The sequence below is a fragment of the Ictalurus punctatus genome, chromosome 2 (assembly GCF_001660625.3).
Source record: "Ictalurus punctatus breed USDA103 chromosome 2, Coco_2.0, whole genome shotgun sequence".
Classification (NCBI taxonomy): Eukaryota; Metazoa; Chordata; class Actinopteri; order Siluriformes; family Ictaluridae; genus Ictalurus; species Ictalurus punctatus.
In genome coordinates, this window is record NC_030417.2 from 533,402 (window position 1) to 559,558 (window position 26,157).

At 39.3% G+C, this 26,157-nt stretch overlaps 4 protein-coding genes across 4 annotated transcripts; all 4 read right to left on the reverse strand.

The window, feature by feature from the left end:
• Positions 1-6,933: 6,933 nt before the first annotated feature.
• On the reverse strand, positions 6,934-7,926 carry LOC128635112 (trace amine-associated receptor 13c-like). The gene has a single exon (XM_053686194.1). The coding sequence runs from the start codon at positions 7,924-7,926 to the stop codon at positions 6,934-6,936; it is 993 nt and encodes a 330-aa protein (XP_053542169.1).
• A 4,517-nt stretch (positions 7,927-12,443) lies between these two features.
• On the reverse strand, positions 12,444-13,436 carry LOC108261497 (trace amine-associated receptor 13c-like). The gene has a single exon (XM_017462362.3). The coding sequence runs from the start codon at positions 13,434-13,436 to the stop codon at positions 12,444-12,446; it is 993 nt and encodes a 330-aa protein (XP_017317851.1).
• Positions 13,437-18,849: 5,413 nt separating this feature from the next.
• LOC108261629 (trace amine-associated receptor 13c-like) lies at positions 18,850-19,842 on the reverse strand. Its single transcript, XM_017462449.1, has one exon. The coding sequence runs from the start codon at positions 19,840-19,842 to the stop codon at positions 18,850-18,852; it is 993 nt and encodes a 330-aa protein (XP_017317938.1).
• A 4,541-nt stretch (positions 19,843-24,383) lies between these two features.
• Positions 24,384-25,376, reverse strand: LOC108261498 (trace amine-associated receptor 13c-like). The gene has a single exon (XM_017462363.3). The coding sequence runs from the start codon at positions 25,374-25,376 to the stop codon at positions 24,384-24,386; it is 993 nt and encodes a 330-aa protein (XP_017317852.2).
• Positions 25,377-26,157: the final 781 nt, after the last annotated feature.

Consider the following 26,157-nt stretch of genomic DNA (forward strand, 5'->3'; position numbering starts at 1 on the left):
TGACTTATGGCTCAAACGGGTCTGGTGTTTTTATAGTTTATAAATTACTCACACCCCCTGAGTTTGAGTGGCAGCATGTGAATACATATGATGTCATGCTGTGTTGGAACAAAAGGCCTAATACTGACTAGTGAGTAGTTAACAAAACATTTTCACAGTAAACCATAATGCCTTATTCGCTGTGTGTCCCTGTCTCTTCATGGCTTTGTCCCAAATAAAGTTCTCCAGCTACAGTAAAGAAACATGTGATATTTAGACACACTATATGACACGGTATGATTATCATGAATATGAACAGTTGACAGGATATAATCTCAACACTATTTAGTATAATAGAATAGTTATTTGAGCATCACAGGCCGTCTGTAATGATAAAGAAATTCTAACACTGCGTGTGTACTAAATGGATACAGTGGTAGCTCAGTGGTTAAGATGCTGGACGACTGATCAGAAGTTTGTTAGTTCAACTACCAGCACTGCCAATCTACCACTGCTAGGCCTTTCAGAGAGACACTTAACCCTCAACTGCTCAGTTGTATTAATGAGATAAATGTAAGTCAGTCTGGATGAGGGCATCTACTGTAAATGTAGTCAAGCTTAATTCTTCTTTTCGTTGCTTACCCTAGCACAGACAAAGTGCAAGTAGGGGTGTGTCATTCAAAATCTGCAAGGACACATGGCCATCCAGGTAACAGTCTGTTTCAGAAGGTATCAACAGGCAGGTACTTCCAAACCCAAGGGCCTATGTTCTTTTACGTTTAACACATCTATATAAATACAAAGAAATAAAAGCTGAAATTCTCATAATACTCTTTTGATCTCAAACCCAAACTTCTTCAGTCTACAGCTAAATAAATAAATAAATAAACTGACCTTTCCATGCGAATAGTTTGGGAGTTGATTTCCTTTAATTCATGCAGTTTTTCAGCTATTTTATGTATACAGCATAACAGATACAGCATTAATGTCTGGGCTATAATAACTTCTGCAATAACAAAGCCTACACTGAATGCACAAGACATGCTATTTGGACACTACTCCAAAGAATGTATTGTGACGACAGGCCGGCAGCTGGCGCACAAAAGAGAAAGATCGCTCCTCCCGGGATCTAAAAACTAAAAAATAAACTCTCCACGTTTGCCAGATAAACAGCCTCTTGTGTGTCTGTGCTCAGCTCACTGCTGTCTAAGCTCGCTACAGTATCTACAACACTTGTAAAGTCTGATCTGTCTCCATATCTATATGTTCACTTGTGGCACTATTTTATGTAAATATAGTCTTATTTATTAGTCCAAAGCCCCCCCAGTCAAACTTTCAATGCTGTAATAACATGAAAGCTTTAAGATTTAATACCATGCAAACTGTATTTGTAATGCAGTGACAGAGAACACAGACATTCACTCAGCACTCATCTGCATTTAAAATGATTCAATACGCCTAAATATCTGTAGAACACTGTAGATTGATCATTTTCCTTAATAACACCAACTTTATAAATATCACAATAAAAGCAAAAGTTAATATTTTTCTTATGAAAACTTGTTTTCCCTTGGACCATACATGTTAATGCACACAATTAACAGATGGGGTGTGTGGGTGGGGGGGGGGTGTATTTGGAGATTTGATTTATTTCATTAAAGTTAAAATTATTTAATTCAATTCAATTCAATTCAATTTATTTGTATAGCGCTTTTTACAATAGACATTGTCTCAAAGCAGCTTTACAGAAATATCAACACGGTATACAGATATTAAAGGTGCAAATTTATCCCAACTGAGCAAGCCACTGAGTGGCGACGGTGGCAAGGAAAAACTCCCTAAGATGTTTTAAGAGGAAGAAACCTTGAGAGGAACCCGACTCAGAAGGAACCCGTCCTCATCTGGGTGAAAACAGTTAGTGTGAAAAAGTTCATTATGGATTTATATGAAGTCTGTATGGCCTTAGAGGCAGCCGTAGTCCCAGCAGTCTGGAATTAAAGAAGATTTGAGCTCCATCCAGAGGCAGAAAGGATCTGGATCTCTAGTATCTCCATACATTCGTGTGGGGCTCGGCGAAAGGAGAGAGGGAGAAAAAAGATAATTAGGACTGCGAAGTAGTAGAACAGAATCTAGTCAGGGTAGGCTTGAGTAAACAAATACGTTTTAAGCCTAGACTTAAACACTGAGACTGTGTCTGAGTCCCGAACACTAATAGGAAGACTGTTCCATAACTGTGGGGCTCTATAAGAGAAAGCTCTTCCCCCTGCTGTAGCCTTCACTATTCGAGGTACCGTCAAATAGCCTGCACTTTTTGACCTAAGTAGGCGTGGCGGATCATATAAAACCAAAAGGTCGCTTAGATATTGTGGCGCGAGACCATTTAGTGCTTTATAGGTCAATAATAGTATTTTATAATCAATGTGAGATTTCACTGGGAGCCAATGCAGTGTGGATAAGATCGGGGTGATGTGTCGTATCTTCTGGTTCTAGGTAGGATTCTAGCAGCTGCATTCTGGATTAACTGGAGTTTGTTTATGCTCCTACTGGAACATCCAGACAGTATGGCATTACAGTAATCTAATCTACAGGTGACGAATGCATGAACTAGTATTTATATCATGTGGTGACAATATGTTTCTTATTTTAGAAATATTTCTGAGATGAAAGAAGACTATCCTAGTAATATTATCTACATGAGCGTCAGATGATGGGCTGGAGTCAATAATCACTCCGAGGTCTTTTACTGCTGCACATGATGACACAGAAAGAACATCCAGAGTAACCATGTGATCAGAAAGATTACTTCAAGCTACACGTGGTCCTGGTCCAAGTTCTTCTGTCTTATCAGAATTAAGTAAAAGGAAGTTAATAATCATCCAACGTCTAATGTCCTTTACACAATCCTCAACTTTACTAAGCTTCTGTCTGTCCTCTGGCTTCGCTGAAACATACAGCTGTGTATCATCAGCATAACAGTGGAAGCTAATTCCATGTTTACGAATAATTTGACCTAGGGGTAGCATATATAAAGTAAAGAGCAGAGGGCCTAAAACAGAACCCAGAAGGTCATTTACTACTTTAACTAACGCTGTCTCTGTGCTATGATGAGGTCTAAATCCTGACTGATACATTTCATGAATGTTGTTCCTATCTAAGTACGAGCATAACTGCTTTGCTACAACCTTTTCTAAAATCTTAGAGATGAAGGGGAGATTTCATATTGGTCTATAGTTGGACAATTGAGACGGTTCAAGATCAGGTTTTTTAATCAGGGGTTTAATAACTGCTAATTTAAGTGATTTAGGTACACAGCCAGTGCTTAGGGAAGAATTGATTATATTTAGAAGTGGTTCAATTAATCCTGGACAAATCTGTTTAAACAAACATGTAGGTACGGGATCTAGTATGCAAGTTGATGAATTGGCTGAAGAGATTAATGTAGCTAGTTCATTCTCTCTAAGCGGAGCAAAACACTCTAAACATTGATCTGATATTGCTACATTGTCATGTAATGGGTTTGTTACAGTACTGTCCGGTTTTAATTTAATGGCCTGTATTTCACGTCTAATATTTTCAACCTTATCAATGAAAAATTTCATGAAATCTTCACTGCTATGTAATGATTGAGTGTTTCTCTCTGTAGTGGTTTTATTCCTAGTTAATTTTGCTACTGTGTTGAAAAGGAATCTAGAACTGTTTTTGTTGTTTCCTATTAAGGTGGAGAAATAGATTTTTCTAGCATCGCCAATAGATTTCCTATATTTCAGTAGGCTCTCCTTCCATGCTGTTTGAAATATCACCAGTTTGGTTTGACGCCATTTACGTTCTAATTGTCGAGTTGTCTGTTTTAAGGTTCGCGTTTGATCGTTATACCAGGGTGCTAATTTTTTTTCTCTAATTATTTTTCTTTTGAGTGGAGCCACTCTATCTAGCGTGTAGCGGAGTGTTGACTCCAAGCTATCAGTTGCCTGATCGAGTTCTGTGTGATCTGACGGTGATCCAAATCTAATTGATGTTTCTGCGAGGTTATTTATGAAGCTCGGTGCAGTAGCTGATGTGTAGGTACGTTTTACGCGGTAGCGAGACGAGGTGGAAATATTATGATCAATACGTATTATGAACGAGATAAGATAATGGTCTGAGACAACTTCAGACTACGGAAAAATTACAATATTTTCTATACTTAGTCCGTATGTTAGTATGAGGTCAAGAGTGTGACCACTATTATGAGTAGGCCCGATTACGTTCTGATTAATCCCTACTGAATCTAAGATGGACACAACCGCTAATCTTAGAGGGTCTTCCAGGTTATCAAAATGAATATTAAAGTCTCCGACGCTTAATGCTTTATCTACAGACACAACCAGGTTTGAGACAAAGTCTGCAAATTCACTAAGGAATTCAGTATATGGCCCTGGGGGTCTGTAAATAATAATTAGAGGAATTGACTTATATTTTGTGGCTACATAACTTATACTGGAATAAAGAATTTCAAAATAATTAAATTTATGACTAGGTTTTTGTGTGATGACTAGATTTTGACTATGGATGAGTCCAACACCTCCTCCTCTACCAGTTGAACGAGGCTGATGTACATAACTGTATCCAGGAGGACCGGCTTCATTTAATGCTATGTACTCGTTTGGTTCAATCCAAATTTCCGTTAAACACATTAAATTACATTCCTGATCAGTAATGATGTCGTTAACAATAAGAGCCTTAGATGCAAGAGATCTAATGTTTAATAGTCCTAGCCTCAGATCAAAAGTGCTGGCTGTGCATTCAGTATGATTAAATTTTATGTTAATTAGGTTACGAAGATCGACTTTCCGAGATTTTCTATATATTTGTATAGCTCGGGGAACTGACACAGGCTCTATAGTATGTATTACCGGGCCCGGATTTTTAATTGAACATTGATTATACTGAATGTTGTTATTATTGGAAGATGTGCTTACGGTAGGCAGTCACTTGGAGTGTAGCACCTTGGAGATGTTGTCTGACAGCAGTTCCGCTCCAAGGCTGCTGGGGTGCAGGCCATCAGGACGAAACAACCTAGGACGCTTCCAGAACAGATTCCAGTTATTGACAAACACCAGATTCTGCTCATTACACCAAGAGACTAACCAATCATTTAATGCTAGAAGTCTACTGAACTTTTCTGCTCCATGTCTGTATGTGGGAAGAGGTCCAGAGACGATGATCTTCGCGGTGGGTGTTCTGCCTCGTACCGTCTCGATCAGGCTGGAGAAGTCCCTCTTCAGAACCTCCGTCTGCCGCGGCCTGGTGTCGTTCGTTCCTGCGTGCAGCACAACCGCTCCAATGCGCTCGTCCTTCTTCAGGATCCCAGATACCTGCGCAGCGACATCAAGGACACAAGCACCAGAAAAACAGTGTGTGCGCACCTTACCTTTAGATGAGGCTACACGGACGTTCCGCACAATGGAGTCCCCGACAATCACAGTGTTGGATCTGGTCTGGCGGAGAGGGGCGAAGCGGTTCCTGGTTGGAATCTCGAACACCGGAGGTGGAGAGGGTCCAGCCCGCGCCTTCCGCCGCTGGTTCACCCAAGGCCCGAGGTGTGTTGGTGCCGGTGTGACGGAGACCACGGCAGGGAAATTGCTAGGTGCACGGTCCCTGCACAGAGAAACACACGGCGTAGAGGGGCTGGGAGTGGAAATACCACGCTGTGTGCTTACCTTGGATATGTGAGCAGAGGCACAAGATGTTTCCAGCGCAGTTCGTCGCTCCAGCAGCTGGGCCTGCTTGTCGAGTAGGCCACGGATCTGCTTCTCCACATCCTCCAGTTCCAGCCGCACCACGTGAAGCTCGAGCGAGTCCTCATCTGCACTCAAAACCAGAGAGACAGCAGACATATTTGTTTTTTTAAACAGAACAGCGGTAAGTGAGAAATGTGAAACGTAAACAAGGCTAGCGGTAGGTGATGCTAGCGGGCTACGAGCTAGTCGCGGATGTTTGTAAAAAAAAAAAAAAAAAAAACAGATCAAATTTAGCGACAGCGCAACGTTATGATTGTTTTATCTAAAGTAATGTCAGTTATATTTGTATAACGTGAGGTAAATAATTTTAAAGTATAGAGATTAGAAGAAATTAATGTAATAGCCTTAGCTCGAAGGGAGCTGCTTCCTCAGTGACACTTCAGGTTGCCCAACCTGAATTGGGTTCATTCCTGTTAGTTCATTCCTGAATTACAACCTGAATTGCCCACTTCAGGTTGTAATATTGCTATTACAATAGCAATATTTAGCCATATCATCAGAAGAACTAAAGAGAAAAAAAAAGATTATTAATGAAAGAATATTTATTAATGCAGAGCTCGGTTGGAATATATGCAGAGTTATATTTAATTTAATGCACCTCCTAAACCCACAGAGAATAAATAAATTAATAGATTAATGGAGGAATTAAGACAAAACCTGTTTATAAATTCTGTAATGTTTCTGTCTGTAGTGTGATGACATCACCTAATAAACTGTAAATAAAATACAGAATAAACACACCAAAAACCCAGACCCAGAACACGTCACAAAACTCATGACGTTTCCCTTGGAATAAAGAATGCTATGTTCATACACCAGACACACAGCGATTAAAGAACATGATACTACACTTAGTCCTCCTAGAGACTGTGTTTGTATAGAGAGTGAAATACTGACCCACAGCGATCAGAGTGTTATTATAGATGGATAATATTGTGAAAAATAAAAAGTAAACAAAACAACAACAAAAAAACCTGCAGGAACCTCTCCCCAAATATCCAGATCAACACCATGTTGTGTTTATATATAATCAAACAGAATAAAGCTCTTATATAATATAATACAGTATTGTAAATATTTATTATATTGATGGTGGGAATTAGATTTGTTATAGAAGCTTAAATTAAATCTAATATAAAATAAACATTTAGGCACATCATCAAAAAGAGGCTATTTATGAAAGAATATTGATTAAAGCAGAGTCTGTCTGGAATATTCGCAGAGTTATAATTAATTTAATGCACCTCCTAAACCACGAGTAAAACAGAGCATAAATAACAGGATTAATGGTGGAATTAAGACAAAACACGATTGAAACTTTCTGAAAAGATTCTGTCTGTAGTTCAATAACTTCACCTAATAAACTGTAAATAAAATACGGAAGTAAACACATCAGAAACACAGACACTAAAATGCCCAGGACTTTAGCTGCTTTTCTCTCAGATTTCATCGAGTGTGAGGTGATCTTCTGTGTTTTAGGCCGTGTGTGATTATTAAGCTCTCTGATAGCAGTGGCATGTTTCTTAGCAATCACAAACACTCGAGTATACAATATGATTATGACAGAGAGTGGAAATATAAATGAAAATATAAGGTCAATTACATATGAAACCTCATTCAGAAAGATAAAACACTCTCCAGGACACATTACAGTATTTGTAAAGTTTCCGTTGTAATATAAGAGTGCTGAGCTATAGGCCATCACCACACACCAGACACATACATTTACAATACCAGTGATCCTCACAGACACTCTGTTCATGTAGAGAAAGGGGTTTGAGAGAGCCAAATACCGATCCACAGCGATCAGAGCGATATTATAGATGGACGAGATTGCAAGGAAATAACAAATCAACCAAAAACTGATGCAGAAATCTCTCCCAAAAATCCAGCATGACTCGATCGTCCAGATTAACATCGGCAGCATCACTAGTGCTCCAACGAGGAAATCTGACACAGCCAGAGAGAACACGTGCATGTTTGTCGTTGTGTGAAGCTGCTTGAAGTGAAGAACAGAGATGATGATGAGCATATTTCCACACACTGTTAGAAGAACCACAGCAGCTGAACACACGTACAGTAAGATATAAACTGCAGGAGATCCAGATCTCTCTGGACAGGAGAAATGCTCACAGCGATCAGACTGGTTAAACTCCGTCAGGGTCATTCTGTCATACTGCCACAGAAATACATACTATATTGGATGCTAACATTGTAAATCTGTACCTGCAACAAGTCACAATCAAATGACTTATGGCTCAAACGGGTCTGGTGTTTTTATAGTTTATAAATTACTCACACCCCCTGAGTTTGAGTGGCAGCATGTGAATACATATGATGTCATGCTGTGTTGGAACAAAAGGCCTAATACTGACTAGTGAGAAATTTAAACCTGTCATTATGCAGTGTTATGTGTAACAAAATCTCAATTAAACACATAGTTCTTAAGTTGAGAACCTGCTTTATGGATTAAGAATAACTGTAAAAATGGTTAACAAATCATTTTCAGAATAAATCATAATCCCATAATTCGCTGTGTGTCCCTGTCTCTTCATGGCTTTGTCCCAAATAAAGTTCTCCAGCTACAGTAAAGAAACATGTGATATTTAGACACACTATATGACACGGTATGATTATCATGAATATGAACAGTTGACAGGATATAATCTCAACACTATTTAGTATAGTAGAATAGTTATTTGAGCATCACAGGCCGTCTGTAATGATAAAGAAATTCTAACACTGCTTCTGTACTAAATGGATACAGTGGTAGCTCAGTGATTAAGATGCTGGACGACTGATCAGAAGTTTGTTAGTTCAACTACCAGCACTGCCAATCTACCACTGCTAGGCCTTTCAGAGAGACACTTAACCCTCAACTGCTCAGTTGTATTAATGAGATAAATGTAAGTCAGTCTGGATGAGGGCATCTGCTGTAAATGTAGTCAAGCTTAATTCTTCTTTTCGTTGCTTACCCTAGCACGGACAAAGTGCAAGTAGGGGTGAGTCATTCAAAATCTGCAAGGACACATGGCCATCCAGGTAACAGTCTGTTTCAGAAGGTATCTACAGGCAGGTACTTCCAAACCCAAGGCCCTATGTTCTTTTACGTTTAACACATCTATATAAATACAAAGAAATAATAGCTGAAATTCTCATTTACTCTGGGGAGTAGCATCGGTACAAATCTTAGAGGAGAATTTACACCAGGGAGTCCCACCTGTCCAGCAAAAATAAACGGGAGGTGTGGCAGGGTATACAGAACATCACGAACTACAGAGGCCATGAGGCGACAACAGGAGTCCTGAGTGCGATTCTGGCAGAAGAGCTAAATTGCTTCTTCGCTCGCTTTGAAACATCACAACAACAGCACTCATCTGCTCCAGCCCCACCTCCACCCTCATCTGGCCCCCGTACCAGTCCAGCCCTGCCTCCATCCCCTTCTAGTTCCTGCACCACTCTACTTATTGTGAGGGAACACGATGTTAGACGGATGTTTCTGGCAGTGAACCCCAGGAAGGCTGCTGGCCCAGACGGTGTACCTGGTAACGTGCTCAGATCATGTGCCCACCAGCTTGCCCACATCTTTACCAGAATTTTCAATTTCTCCCTGGCCCAAGCAGTAATCCCGTCCTGCCTAAAATCAGCCACAATCATTCCAGTGCCAAAGAAATCGCCCACCACTAGCCTGAATGATTATCGTCCTGTAGCCCTCACTCCAGTTATCATGAAGTGCTTTGAGAGATTGGTTCTTCAGCACATCAAGGACTACCTCCCCCCAGATTTCGATCCTTTTCAATTTGCTTTTCGTGCAAACAGATCCACAGAGGATGCTATCGCCGTAGCTGTCCACTACGTGTTGAGACATCTTGAGCAGCAACAGAGCTACGTACGGATGCTTTTTGTGGATTACAGTTCGGCTTTTAATACAATAATTCCGGACATTCTCGTCACCAAATTGGTCACCCTTGGCCTCCCCCGCCTCACGTGTGCCTGGATAAAGGACTTTCTCACCAACCGGTCCCAGACAGTGAGACTCGGACCCCACCTCTCCTCCACTCACACGTTGAGCACAGGTTCTCCACAGGGCTGTGTGCTGAGCCCCCTCCTGTACTGTCTCTACACATACGACTGTAGACCAGTCTACAACAATAATATTATCATCAAGTTTGCTGACGACACCACAGTGGTCGGACTTATCTCAAAAGGAGAGGAGGCAGCCTACAGAGAGGAAGTCCTAAACTTGGCAGCCTGGTGTTCAAAGAACAATCTGACTCTAAACACCAAGAAAACCAAGGAACTTATTGTAGACTTCAGAAAACACAACACGGAGCTGGCCCCCCTCTTCATTAATGGGGAGTGTGTAGAGAAGGTCCACACCGTCCGGTTTCTTGGCGTCCTTATCTCTGCTAACATCTCCTGGACGGACAACATCACAGCGGTCATCAAGAAGGCTCAAACGCGGCTACACTTCCTGAGGGTTCTCAGGAAGTACAATCTGGACTCCAATCTGCTGCTGATCTTCTACCGCTCGTCCGTCGAGAGCTTGCTGACATACTGTATCACGGTGTGGTACGGTAGCTGCACCGCAGCAGACAGGGAGAGGCTTCAGAGGGTAGTAAGAGCAGCACAGAAGATCATTGGCTGCCCTCTCCCCTCCCTGATGGATATTTACACTTCCCGTTGCCTCAGCAGAGGAAAAACCATCATTAAGGACAGTTCTCACCCTGGCTCTGATCTGTTCAATCTGTTGCCCTCAGGGAGACGTTACAGGTGCATCAAAACAAGGACTAGTAGATTTAAGAATAGTTTCTTCCCAAAAGCTATTACCATTATAAACAAACACATGTACTGAGTCCACAGCATATGTATATATTGTCTCAAACTGTGCATTTCATAGTACCTCCGCCATCCACCCTAATATCTATCTATCGTGCATATATCTTGCATATATTGTATATCTTGTTTATTTATTTTGTTTATTTATCTTATTTATTTATCTGTGTATTATCTGTTTATTCTTCTTGTGTATTGAATGTATATGTTTGCACGGAACAAAAAGGAGTGGCTCTTAATTTCATTGTACATATGTATAGTGACAATAAAAGGCATTCATTCATTCATAATAATCTTTTGATCTCAAACCCAAACTTCTTCAGTCTACAGCTAAATAAATAAATAAATAAATAAATTGACCTTTCCATGCAAATAATTTGGGAGGTGATTTCATTTAATTCATGCAGTTTTTCAGCTATTTTATGTATACAGCATAACAGATACAGCATTAATGTCTGGACTATAATAACTTCTGCAATAACAAAGCCTACACTGAATGCACAAGACATGCTATTTGGACACTACTCCAAAGAATGTATTGTGACGACAGGCCGGCAGCTGGCGCACAAAAGAGAAAGAGCGCTCCTCCCGGGATCTAAAAACTAAAAAATAAACTCTCCACGTTTGCCACATAAACAGCCTCTTGTGTGTCTGTGCTCAGCTCACCGTTGTCTAAGCTCGCTACAGTATCTACTACACTTGTAAAGTCTGATCTGTCTCCATATCTATATGTTCACTTGTGGCACTATTTTATGTAAATATAGTCTTATTTATTAGGCCAAAGCCCCCCCAGTCAAACTTTCAATGCTGTAATAACATGAAAGCTTTAAGACTGAATACCATGCAAACTGTATTTGTAATGCAGTGACAGAAAACACAGACATTCACTCAGCACTCATCTGCATTTAAAATGATTCAATATGCCTAAATATCTGTAGAACACTGTAGATTGATCATTTTCCTTAATAACACCAACTTTATAAATATCACAATAAAAGCACAAGTTAATATTTTTCTCATGAAAATTTATTTGCCCTTGAACCATACATGTTAATGCACACAATTAACAGATGGGGTGTGTGTGTGTGTGTGTGTGGGGGGGGGGGGTGTATTGGGAGATTTGATTTATTTAAAGTTAAAATTATTTACAATAGCAATATTTGTCCATATCATCAGAAGAACTAAAGAGAAAAAAAGATTATTAATGAAAGAATATTTATTAATGCAGAGCTCGGTTGGAATATATGCAGAGTTATATTTAATTTAATGCACCTCCTAAACCCACAGAGTATAAATAAATTAATAGATTAATGGAGGAATTAAGACAAAACCTGTTTATAAATTCTGTAATGTTTCTGTCTGTAGTGTGATGACATCACCTAATAAACTGTAAATAAAATACAGAATAAACACACCAAAAACCCAGACCCAGAACACGTCACAAAACTCATGACGTTTCCCTTGGAATAAAGAATGCTATGTTCATACACCAGACACACAGCGATTAAAGAACATGATACTACACTTAGTCCTCCTAGAGACTGTGTTTGTATAGAGAGTGAAATACTGACCCACAGAGATCAGAGTGTTATTATAGATGGATAATATTGTGAAAAATAAACAGTAAACAAAACAAAAACAAAAAAAAACCTGCAGGAAACTCTCCCCAAATATCCAGATCAACACGTATTGTATTATATATAATCAAACAGAATAAAGCTCTTATATAATATAATACAGTACTGTAAATATTTATTATATTGATGGTGGGAATTAGATTTGTTATAGAAACTTAAATTAAATTGAATATAAAAGCAACATTTAGGCACATCATCAAAAAGAGGCTATTTATGAAAGAATATTGATTAATGCAGAGTCTGTCTGGAATATTCGCAGAGTTATAATTAATTTAATGCACCTCCTAAACCACGGGTAAAACAGAGCATAAATAACAGGATTAATGGTGGAATTAAGATAAAGCACAATCACAAGTTTCAGAAATGTTTCTGTCTGTACTTCAATAACATCACCTAATAAACTGTAAATAAAATACGGAAGTAAACACATCAGAAACACAGACACTAAAATGCCCAGGACTTTAGCTGCTTTTCTCTCAGATTTCATCGAGTGTGAGGTGATTTTCTGTGTTTTAGGCCGTGTGTGATTATTAAGCTCTCTGATAGCAGTGGCATGTTTCTTAGCAATCACAAACACTCGAGTATACAATATGATTATGACAGAAAGTGGAAATATAAATGAAAATATAAGATCAATTACAGACCAAACATCATTGAGAAAGAGAGAACACTCTCCAGGACACATTACAGTATTTGTAAAGTTTCCATTGAAATATAAGAGTGCTGAGCTATAGGCCATCACCACACACCAGACACATACAATTACAATACCAGTGATCCTCACAGACACTCTGTTCATGTAGAGAAAGGGGTTTGAGAGAGCCAAATACCGATCCACAGCGATCAGAGCGATATTATAGATGGACGAGATTGTGAGGAAAGAACAAATCAACCAAAAACTGATGCAGAAATCTCTCCCAAAAATCCAGCATGACTCGATCGTCCAGATTAACATCGGCGGCATTAATAAAGCTCCAACGAGGAAATCTGATACAGCCAGAGAGAGCACGAGCATGTTTGTCGCTGTGTGAAGCTGCTTGAAGTGAAGAACAGAGATGATGACGAGAAGATTTCCACACAGTGTTAGAAGAACCACAGCAGCTGAACACGCGTACAGTAAGATATAAACTGCAGGAGATCCAGATCTCTCTGGACAGGAGAAATGCTCACAGAGATCAGACTGGTTAAACTCCGTCAGGGTCATTCTGTCATACTGCCACAGAAATACGTCCTATATTGGATGCTAACATTGTAAATCTGCACCTGCAACAAGTCACAATCAAATGACTTATGGCTCAAACGGGTCTGGTGTTTTTATAGTTTATAAATTACTCACACCCCCTGAGTTTGAGTGGCAGCATGTGAATACATATGATGTCATGCTGTGTTGGAACAAAAGGCCTAATACTGACTAGTGAGTAGTTAACAAAACATTTCACAATAAACCATAATTCCTTATTCGCTGTGTGTTCCTGTCTCTTCATGGCTTTGTCCCAAATAACGTTCTCCAGCTACAGTAAAGAAACGTGATATTTAGACACACTATATGACACGGTATGATTATCATAAATATGAACAGTTGACAGGATATAATCTCAACACTATTTAGTATAGTAGAATAGTTATTTGAGCATCACAGGCCGTCTGTAATGATAAAGAAATTCTAACACTGCGTGTGTACTAAATGGATACAGTGGTAGCTCAGTGGTTAAGATGCTGGACGACTGATCAGAAGTTTGTTAGTTCAACTACCAGCACTGCCAATCTACCACTGCTAGGCCTTTCAGAGAGACACTTAACCCTCAACTGCTCAGTTGTATTAATGAGATAAATGTAAGTCAGTCTGGATGAGGGCATTTGCTGTAAATGTAGTCAAGCTTGATTCTTCTTTTCGTTGCTTACCCTAGCATGGACAAAGTGCAAGTAGGGGTGTGTCATTCAAAATCTGCAAGGACACATGGCCATCCAGGTAACAGTCTGTTTCAGAAGGTATCTACAGGCAGGCACTTCCAAACCCAAAGCCCTAAGAAAACGCCACACAACAGCTTCTTCCTGTGTGCTATCAACATCATCAAACAAGGCCAATGATGTTTTCTGGATTCTCGAATATTACTTATTTAAGCCGTGCAGTTCATCACCTAATTTATTAATCCTAGATTTAATAGCTACAACAATAATAGCTGGACTACAGTAACTAGAGCAATACCAACGCCTGCACTGAATGCACAATACATACTATTTGAACACTACCTCAAAGAATGTACCTACATATTGTTTTTCACTGATAAAATCTGATCGGTCTCCACAGCTGTATGATCACTTGTGGCACTGTTCAGTGTGTAAATGTCCATTGGTTGTATTTTAGATGTCTACAGCACCAATCACAAGAGAAGAGTTCTGTGATCTGAATGTTTTTGCATGTCTGATCAGATAATGTATTTGGGGAAAAGAAGTGTGTTCTCATACTGATTGTTATAAATGGTGTGAGCAGAGCAGGACTGTTTTTGTCATGTGTTTGGGTTAATTCAACTTTACCTGTTCGCCACTAGACGGCGCCCCAGTCTGAGATGTTTTTGAGCTGCCGAGATTAAATGAAGAAACTGTGTTGTGCCAGCCATCCTGGCATTGTGTGTGTTCCTAAACTGAGAATAGACATAAATCAGTTTTATAAAAAGGATACAAAATCCAGCTAATGATTGTTAGCATATTTGTGCAAAAATAACAGTTTTGTCCCAGTGCTCTGTTTATTTTTTATTTTTTGGTTGGATAAGGTCAAAGTCTTTTCCACTATAAATGAGAAACACCTTCTGTCATTCATCACTATTGTGTGGTGACTTTTTACGGGAACAGGGGCCTGTTCCATGAAGCTAGTTGAACAAATGCAGGGTTACGGGATTAGTTTTGAGTTGACAAAACCAAACCAATCCAGTCAGGCTTTACTGCTACCATGACACTGGTTATCAACATACTCTGTCAACTCAGGCTTTGATCCTTAAGCTATGATTAGTCCACAAGCGCGTGCACATAAACGCGTGACATCAGCACAGAACAGCCAATAGCGTTCAACATGGGAAAAGAGCATGTGCGCGTACTTCCGGTTGAAAACGTTTACTTTTATAGGCTCACGGTGAGAATAAACGGATTGAAAATTCATAACCATAACATCTTTCATGTAATTTCATTTAATAAAATGTAAATTGTTTTAAGTAAATGTTTCCCTGTGAAGTTCTCTTCTTCTTACAGTTTGTGCTGGGGAGTTGAATTTGTTGCGTCACTTATGCCACTTTGCTCACAGCTGATTGGTCCAAGTTGGGTTTAAGTTCTCTTACCCAGAACAAAACCTGCCGTGGAGCAGGTCAGCTGTGGAGTGTAAGTTACTATGGTGATGAACACCAGTAAAAGCAGAGCCACTTACATGATACCTAATACCCAGGGTTGGCAAAAAATAAACTGAATCTTACCTGCTTAGCCACCTAAACCAGCTTCCTGGTACAGGCCCCAGGTCATTCAAGCAGCTTCAATGCATATGGTCCCACTGTGGGATCTAGCCATAGTTCTAGATTCACTCTCAGCATCACCCTTTGAAAACTTGGAGCTTTTAACCCTCTGTCCTTAAAATAAATCTGTTCTGATACTCTTCCTGACATCTACTAAGGAAGTGAACAAGCTCCAAGTATTATTGCTGTACCTCTTCTGTACACACTTTTTCTTGGGTCACACCAAGGGTACATTGCCGCCTAACCACGTTTTCCTTCCTAAAGCCAGTGACTCCTCTGACAGTTTCATTGTTTTGGAGTTGAACCAGATAAAACAGTCTAAAATCATGTAAATTTGTCACGTATTACACGTAATGAAGGTTAGGACGGATGCATATACAGATAAGAGTTTATTTAGAGAGAGTCAGGCAGATAAATCCAAATTTATCAATAATATGATCTGAGACAATAGCATGGTTGAAGTAACAGGCAATGGCCTACGCGATCAACAAACAGGAATAAACGAGGAAAGGCGTGAGCATAACTCTGTTGGTCGTGACGTCGGTTTCAGGCATAAGGAGAACTTGGATGGTCGTGTCAACATGATCAGAACGTGGTTGGTTGTGTCAGGAGAATCTGGCATGAGCATAACTTGGGTGGTCGTGATGTCGTTTTCAAGCGTGAGCAGAACCTGGTTGGTCGTTATGTCCACTTCAGGCGTGAGTAGAACTCGGTTGGTCATGACATCAGTTTCAGGCGTGAGCAGAACCTGGTTGGCCGTGTCATCACACTCGGGCGTGAGCAGAATTTGGTGGGCTGTGTCAGCAGACTCGGGCGTGAGCATAACTTGGTTGGTCGTGACGTCGACGTCAGGCGTGAAAAGAACCTGGTGGGTCGTAATGTCGGTTTCACGCATGAGGAGATCTTGGCCGGTCGTGACGTCAGTTTCAGGCATGAGGATTTGGTTGTACGTGTCAGCAGACTCAAGCGTGAGCAGAACTTGTTTGTTTGTGACATCGGCTTCAGGCTGGAACTTGGCGTCAAAGGTCACATTGTTGATCTCAGACAGGAACTTGGCTTGAGAGGTCATCGCTTCGACCTCAGACAACAACCTGGCTTGAGAGGCCGTCTTTTCGTCCTCAAACAGGAACACAGTTTGCGAGGCTGTCTCTTCGACCTTGGACAGGTTTTAACCCTCTTTCGTTAATCTGTTCTGATACTCATCCTGACATCTATTAAACAAGTGAACAAGCTTCACGTGGTATCTATGTACCCCTATTGTACACACTATATCTTGGGTCACACCAAAATTACAATGCTGCCTAACCACGCTTTCCTTCATAAAGCCAGAGACTTGTTTTACAGTTTCATTGTTTTGGAGTTGAATAAGATAATACAGTATAAATCCATATAATTGTAAAAAATTTTCATGAGCAGCTGTAACACATTGCATTGTAAATAATTCCATCATTCACTATAGAATTAAAATCTAAAAAAATCTATTCAGAAGCCATTTAAATCCTTTGTAATGGACTGTATCTAAATGAGTCCATACTGATGTTGAGCCTTTGGCTTTTTTCTGATTTTTTTCCTAATTCATACTTTTTATCATTGTTTAAGTAATTTTTTTAAAACATTTTTTTATAAGTAATATTTATTATTTAAATTAAGTCACAGGGGGTTTCCCCCATTCATACGTCTCATGTCACATGCACATTGTAATCTTAATATGAAAGTTTTAAGACTTAATAACATGTAAACTGTATTTGTAATGCAGTGTCAGAAAATATGAGAATTCGCTCAGCACTCATCTGCCTTTAAAATGATTCAATATGCCTAAATATCTGTAGAACACTGTAGATTTGATTTACAAAGATCAGATGTCTTCACATGTGAATGGAGCAAATAAAATTATTCATTACCAATTAAAGAAAGTGACAGGACACACAGTCCTCCTAGAGACTGTATTTATGTAGAGAAATGGGATTGAGAGAGTGAAATACTGACCCACAGCGATCAGAGTGTTTTTATAGATGGATAATATTGTGAAACAGTAAGCAACCGGAAAACCACAGAACTACCTCTCCCCAAATATCCAGATCAACAATATATTAAATTACATATATATTAGCAAACAAAATGATGCTCTTATATAATATAATACAGTACATATTTATTATATTGATGGTGGGAATTAGATTTGTTATAGAAGCTTAAATTAAATCTAATATAAAATCAATATTTAGGCACATCATCAAAAAGAGGCATTGATTAATGTTCTTTGAATATTTTTTGATGGATTAATTAATTAAAGCCCCCAGCACGCCCTCTGCAGCCCTACAGACGGCACCAACGCATGAGCACTTCACCCCACTGCACCTCCTTTGCACCCTCACACTCACAGAACTAAAAAATAAACTCTCCACGTTTGCCACATAAACAGCCTCTTGTGTGTCTGTGCTCAGCTCACCGTTGTCTAAGCTCGCTACAGTATCTACTACACTTGTAAAGTCTGATCTGAGCTCGGTTGGAATATATGCAGAGTTATATTTAATTTAATGCACCTCCTAAACCCACAGAGTATAAATAAATTAATAGATTAATGGAGGAATTAAGATAAAACCTGTTTATAAGTTCTGTAATGTTTCTGACTATAGTGTGATGACATCACCTAATAAACTGTAAATAAAATACAGAATAAACACACCAAAAACCCAGACCCAGAACACGTCACAAAACTCATGACGTTTCCCTTGGAATAAAGAATGCTATGTTTATACACCAGACACACAGCGATTAAAGAACATGATACTACACTTAGTCCTCCTAGAGACTGTGTTTGTATAGAGAGTGAAATACTGAGCCACAGCGATCAGAGTGTTATTATAGATGGATAATATTGTGAAAAATAAACAGTAAACAAAACAAAAACAAAAAAAACCTGCAGGAAACTCTCCCCAAATATCCAGATCAACACCATGTTGTGTTTATATATAATCAAACAGAATAAAGCTCTTATATAATATAATACAGTACTGTAAATATTTATTATATTGATGGTGGGAATTAGATTTGTTATAGAAGCTTAAATTAAATCGAATATAAAAGCAACATTTAGGTACATCATCAAAAAGAGGCTATTTATGAAAGCATATTGATTAAAGCAGAGTCAGTTTGGAATATTCGCAGAGTTATAATTAATTTAATGCACCTCCTAAACCACGGGTAAAACAGAGCATAAATAACAGGATTAATGGTGGAATTAAGACAAGACAAAATCACAAGTTTCAGAAATGTTTCTGTCTGTATTTCAATAACATCACCTAATAAACTGTAAATAAAATACGGAAGTAAACACATCAGAAACACAGACACTAAAATGCCCAGGACTTTAGCTGCTTTTCTCTCAGATTTCATCGAGTGTGAGGTGATTTTCTGTGTTTTAGGCCGTGTGTGATTATTAAGCTCTCTGATAGCTGTGGCATGTTTCTTAGCAATCACAAACACTCGAGTATACAATATGATTATGACAGAAAGTGGAAATATAAATGAAAATATAAGGTCAATTACATATGAAACCTCGTTCAGAACGAGATAACACTCTCCAGGACACATTACAGTATTTGTAAAGTTTCCATTGAAATATAAGAGTGCTGAGCTATAGGCCATCACCACACACCAGACACATACAATTACAATACCAGTGATCCTCACAGACACTCTGTTCATGTAGAGAAAGGGGTTTGAGAGAGCCAAATACCGATCCACAGCGATCAGAGCGATATCATAGATGGACGAGATTGCGATGAAACCACTAATTAACCAAAAACTGGTGCAGAAATCTCTCCCAAAAATCCAGCATGACTCAATCGTCCACATTAACATCGACGGCATTACAAAAGCACCAACGAGGAAATCCGATACAGCCAGAGAGAACACGAGCAGGTTTGTCGGTGTGTGAAGCTGCTTGAAGTGAAGAACAGAGATGATGACGAGCATATTTCCACACACTGTTAGAAGAACCACAGCAGCTGAACACACGTACAGTAAGATATAAACTGCAGGAGATCCAGATCTCTCTGGACAGGAGAAATGCTCACAGCGATCAGACTGGTTAAACTCCGTCAGGGTCATTCTGTCATACTGCCACAGAAATACATCCTATATTATATGCTAACATTGTAAATCTGTACCTGCAACAAGTCACAATCAAATGACTTATGGCTCAAATGAGTCTGGTGTTTTTATAGTTTATAAATTACTCACACCCCCTGAGTTTGAGTGGCAGCATGTGAATACATATGATGTCATGCTGTGTTGGAACAAAAGGCCTAATACTGACTAGTGAGAAATTTAAACCTGTCATTATGCAGTGTTATATGTAACAAAATCTCAATTAAACACATAGTTCTTAAGTTGAGAACCTGCTTTATGGATTAAGAATAACTGTAAAAATGGTTAACAAATCATTTTCAGAATAAATCATTATCCCATAATTCGCTGTGTGTCCCTGTCTCTTCATGGCTTTGTCCCAAATAAAGTTCTCCAGCTACAGTAAAGAAACGTGATATTTAGACACACTATATGACACGGTATGATTATCATGAATATGAACAGTTGACAGGATATAATCTCAACACTATTTAGTATAGTAGAATAGTTATTTGAGCATCACAGGCCATCTGTAATGATAAAGAAATTCTAACACTGCTTGTGTACTAAATGGATACAGTGGTAGCTCAGTGGTTAAGATGCTGGACAACTGATCAGAAGTTTGTTAGTTCAACTACCAGCACTGCCAATCTACCACTGCTAGGCCTTTCAGAGAGACACTTAACCCTCAACTGCTCAGTTGTATGAATGAGATAAATGTAAGTCAGTCTGGATGAGGGCATCTGCTGTAAATGTAGTCAAGCTTAATTCTTCTTTTCATTGCTTACCCTAGCACGGACAAAGTGCAAGTAGGGGTGTGTCATTCAAAATCTGCAAGGACACATGGCCATCCAGGTAACAGTCTGTTTCAGAAGGTATCTACAGGCAGGTACTTCCAAACCCAAGGCCCTATGTTCTTTTACGTTTAACACATCTATATAAATACAAAGAAATAATAGCTGAAATTCTCATTTACTCTGGGGAGTAGCATCGGTACAAATCTTAGAGGAGAATTTACACCAGGGAGTCCCACCTGTCCAGCAAAAATAAACGGGAGGTGTGGCAGGGTATACAGAACATCACGAACTACAAAGGCCGTGAGGCGACAACAGGAGTCCTGAGTGCGATTCTGGCAGAAGAGCTAAATTGCTTCTTCGCTCGCTTTGAAACATCACAACAACAGCACTCATCTGCTCCAGCCCCACCTCCACCCTCATCTGGCCCCCGTACCAGTCCAGCCCTGCCTCCATCCCCTTCTAGTTCCTGCACCACTCTACTTACTGTGAGGGAACACGATGTTAGACGGATGTTTCTGGCAGTGAACCCCAGGAAGGCTGCTGGCCCAGACGGTGTACCTGGTAACGTGCTCAGATCATGTGCCCACCAGCTTGCCCACATCTTTACCAGAATTTTCAATCTCTCCCTGGCCCAAGCAGTCATCCCGTCCTACCTAAAATCAGCCACAATCATTCCAGTGCCAAAGAAATCGCCCACCACTAGCCTGAATGATTATCGTCCTGTAGCCCTCACTCCAGTTATCATGAAGTGCTTTGAGAGATTGGTTCTTCAGCACATCAAGGACTACCTCCCCCCAGATTTCGATCCTTTTCAATTTGCTTATCGTGCAAACAGATCCACAGAGGATGCTATCGCCGTAGCTGTCCACTACGTGTTGAGACATCTTGAGCAGCAACAGAGCTACGTCCGGATGCTTTTTGTGGATTACAGTTCGGCTTTTAATACAATAATTCCGGACATTCTCGTCACCAAATTGGTCACCCTTGGCCTCCCCCGCCTCACGTGTGCCTGGATAAAGGACTTTCTGACCAACCGGTTCCAGACAGTGAGACTCGGACCCCACCTCTCCTCCACTCACACGTTGAGCACAGGTTCTCCACAGGGCTGTGTGCTGAGCCCCCTCCTGTACTGTCTCTACACATATGACTGTAGACCAGTCTATAACAATAATATTATCATCAAGTTTGCTGACGACACCACAGTGGTCGGACTTATCTCAAAAGGAGAGGAGGCAGCCTACAGAGAGGAAGTCCTAAACTTGGCAGCCTGGTGTTCAAAGAACAATCTGACTCTAAACACCAAGAAAACCAAGGAACTCATTGTAGACTTCAGAAAGCACAACACGGAGCTGTCCCCCTCTTCATTAATGGGGAGTGTGTAGAGAAGGTCCACACCGTCCGGTTTCTTGGCGTCCTTATCTCTGCTAACATCTCCTGGACGGACAACATCACAGCGGTCATCAAGAAGGCTCAAACGCGGCTACACTTCCTGAGGGTTCTCAGGAAGTACAATCTGGACTCCAATCTGCTGCTGATCTTCTACCGCTCGTCCGTCGAGAGCTTGCTGACATACTGTATCACGGTGTGGTACGGTAGCTGCACCGCAGCAGACAGGGAGAGGCTTCAGAGGGTAGTAAGAGCAGCACAGAAGATCATTGGCTGCCCTCTCCCCTCCCTGATGGATATTTACACTTCCCGTTGCCTCAGCAGAGGAAAAACTATCATTAAGGACAGTTCTCACCCTGGCTTTGATCTGTTCAATCTGTTGCCCTCAGGGAGACGTTACAGGTGCATCAAAACAAGGACTAGTAGATTTAAGAATAGTTTCTTCCCAAAAGCTATTACCATTATAAACAAATACATGTACTGAGTTCACAGCATATGTATATATTGTCTCAAACTGTGCATTTCATAGTACCTCCGCCATCCACCCTAATATCTATCTATCGTGCATATATCTTGCATATATTGTATATCTTGTTTATTTATTTTGTTTATTTATCTTATTTATTTATCTGTGTATTATCTGTTTATTCTTCTTGTGTATTGAATGTATATGTTTGCACGGAACAAAAAGGAGTGGCTCTTAATTTCATTGTACATATGTATAGTGACAATAAAAGGCATTCATTCATTCATAATAATCTTTTGATCTCAAACCCAAACTTCTTCAGTCTACAGCTAAATAAATAAATAAATAAATAAATTGACCTTTCCATGCAAATAATTTGGGAGGTGATTTCATTTAATTCATGCAGTTTTTCAGCTATTTTATGTATACAGCATAACAGATACAGCATTAATGTCTGGGCTATAATAACTTCTGCAATAACAAAGCCTGCACTGAATGCACAAGACATGCTATTTGGACACTACTCCAAAGAATGTATTGTGACGACAGGCCGGCAGCTGGCGCACAAAAGAGAAAGAGCGCTCCTCCCGGGATCTAAAAACTAAAAAATAAACTCTCCACGTTTGCCACATAAACAGCCTCTTGTGTGTCTGTGCTCAGCTCACCGTTGTCTAAGCTCGCTACAGTATCTACTACACTTGTAAAGTCTGATCTGTCTCCATATCTATATGTTCACTTGTGGCACTATTTTATGTAAATATAGTCTTATTTATTAGGCCAAACCCCCCCCAGTCAAACTTTCAATGCTGTAATAACATGAAAGCTTTAAGACTGAATACCATGCAAACTGTATTTGTAATGCAGTGACAGAAAACACAGACATTCACTCAGCACTCATCTGCATTTAAAATGATTCAATATGCCTAAATATCTGTAGAACACTGTAGATTGATCATTTTCCTTAATAACACCAACTTTATAAATATCACAATAAAAGCACAAGTTAATATTTTTCTCATGAAAATTTATTTGCCCTTGAACCATACATGTTAATGCACACAATTAACAGATGGGGTGTATGTGTGTGTGTGTGTGTGTGTGTGTGTGTGTGTGTGTGTGTGTGTGGTAGGGGGTGTATTGGGAGATTTGATTTATTTCATTAAATTTAAAATTATTTACAATAGCAATATTTAGCCATATCATCAAAAGAACTAAAGAGAAAAAAAGATTATTAATGAAAGAATATTTATTAATGCAGAGCTCGGTTGGAATATATGCAGAGTTATATTTAATTTAATGCACCTCCTAAACCCACAGAGAATAAATAAATTAATAGATTAATGGAGGAATTAAGACAAAACCTGTTTATAAATTCTGTAATGATTCTGTCTGTAGTGTGATGACATCACCTAATAAACTGTAAATAAAATACAGAATAAACACACCAAAAACCCAGACCCAGAACACGTCACAAAACTCATGACGTTTCCCTTGGAATAAAGAATGCTATGTTCATACACCAGACACACAGCGATTAAAGAACATGATACTACACTTAGTCCTCCTATAGACTGTGTTTGTATAGAGAGTGAAATGACCCACAGCGATCAGAGTGTTATTATAGATGGATAATATTGTGAAAAATAAACAGTAAACAAAACAACAACAAAAAAAACCTGCAGGAAACTCTCCCCAAATATCCAGATCAACACGTATTGTATTATATATAATCAAACAGAATAAAGCTCTTATATAATATAATACAGTACTGTAAATATTTATTATATTGATGGTGGGAATTAGATTTGTTATAGAAGCTTAGATTAAATCTAATATAAAATAAACATTTAGGTACATCATCAAAAAGAGGCTATTTATGAAAGAATATTGATTAAAGCAGAGTCTGTCTGGAATATTCGCAGAGTTATAATTAATTTAATGCACCTCCTAAACCACGGGTAAAACAGAGCATAAATAACAGGATTAATGGTGGAATTAAGATAAAGCACATTCACAAGTTTCAGAAATGTTTCTGTCTGTAGTTCAATAACATCACCTAATAAACTGTAAATACAATACGGAAGTAAACACATCAGAAACACAGACACTAAAATGCCCAGGACTTTAGCTGCTTTTCTCTCAGATTTCATCGAGTGTGAGGTGATTTTCTGTGTTTTAGGCCGTGTGTGATTATTAAGCTCTCTGATAGCAGTGGCATGTTTCTTAGCAATCACAAACACTCGAGTATACAATATGATTATGACAGAGAGTGGAAATATAAATGAAAATATAAGATCAATTTCATACAAAACCTCATTCAGAAAGATAAAACACTCTCCAGGACACATTACAAAATTCAGAAAGTTTCCATTGAAATATAAGAGTGCTGAGCTATAGGCCATCACCACACACCAGACACATACAATTACAATACCAGTGATCCTCACAGACACTCTGTTCATGTAGAGAAAGGGGTTTGAGAGAGCCAAATACCGATCCACAGCGATCAGAGCGATATTATAGATGGAGAGGTTTATGAGGAAACCACAAATCAACCAAAAACTGATGCAGAAATCACTCCCAAAAATCCAGCATGACTCGATCGTCCAGATTAACATCAGCGGCATTAATAAAGCACCAACGTGGAAATCCGACACAGCCAGAGAGAGCACGAGCAGGTTTGTCGGTGTGTGAAGCTGCTTGAAGTGAAGAACAGAGATGATGACGAGCATATTTCCACACACTGTTAGAAGAACCACAGCAGCTGAACACACGTACAGTAAGATATAAACTGCAGGAGATCCAGATCTCTCTGGACAGGAGAAATGCTCACAGCGATCAGACTGGTTAAACTCCGTCAGGTTCATTCTGTCATACTGCCACAGAAATACATCCTATATTATATGCTAACATTGTAAATCTGTACCTGCAACAAGTCACAATCAAATGACTTATGGCTCAAATGAGTCTGGTGTTTTTATAGTTTATAAATTACTCACACCCCCTGAGTTTGAGTGGCAGCATGTGAATACATATGATGTCATGCTGTGTTGGAACAAAAGGCCTAATACTGACTAGTGAGAAATTTAAACCTGTCATTATGCAGTGTTATGTGTAACAAAATCTCAATTAAACACATAGTTCTTAAGTTGAGAACCTGCTTTATGGATTAAGAATAACTGTAAAAATGGTTAACAAATCATTTTCAGAATAAATCATAATCCCATAATTCGCTGTGTGTCCCTGTCTCTTCATGGCTTTGTTCCCAATAAAGTTCTCCAGCTACAGTAAAGAAACATGTGATATTTAGACACACTATATGACACGGTATGATTATCATGAATATGAACAGGTCAAGGGATATAATCTCAACACTATTTACTGTAACACAGTAGCATAGCAATTTGAGCATTTCAATTCAATTCAATTCAATTTTATTTGTATAGCGCTTTTTACAATAGACATTGTCTCAAAGCAGCTTTACAGAAATATCAACACGGTATACAGATATTAAAGGTGTGAATTTATCCCAACTGAGCAAGCCACTGAGTGGCGACGGTGGCAAGGAAAAACTCCCTAAGATGTTTTAAGAGGAAGAAACCTTGAGAGGAACCCGACTCAGAAGGAACCCGTCCTCATCTGGGTAAC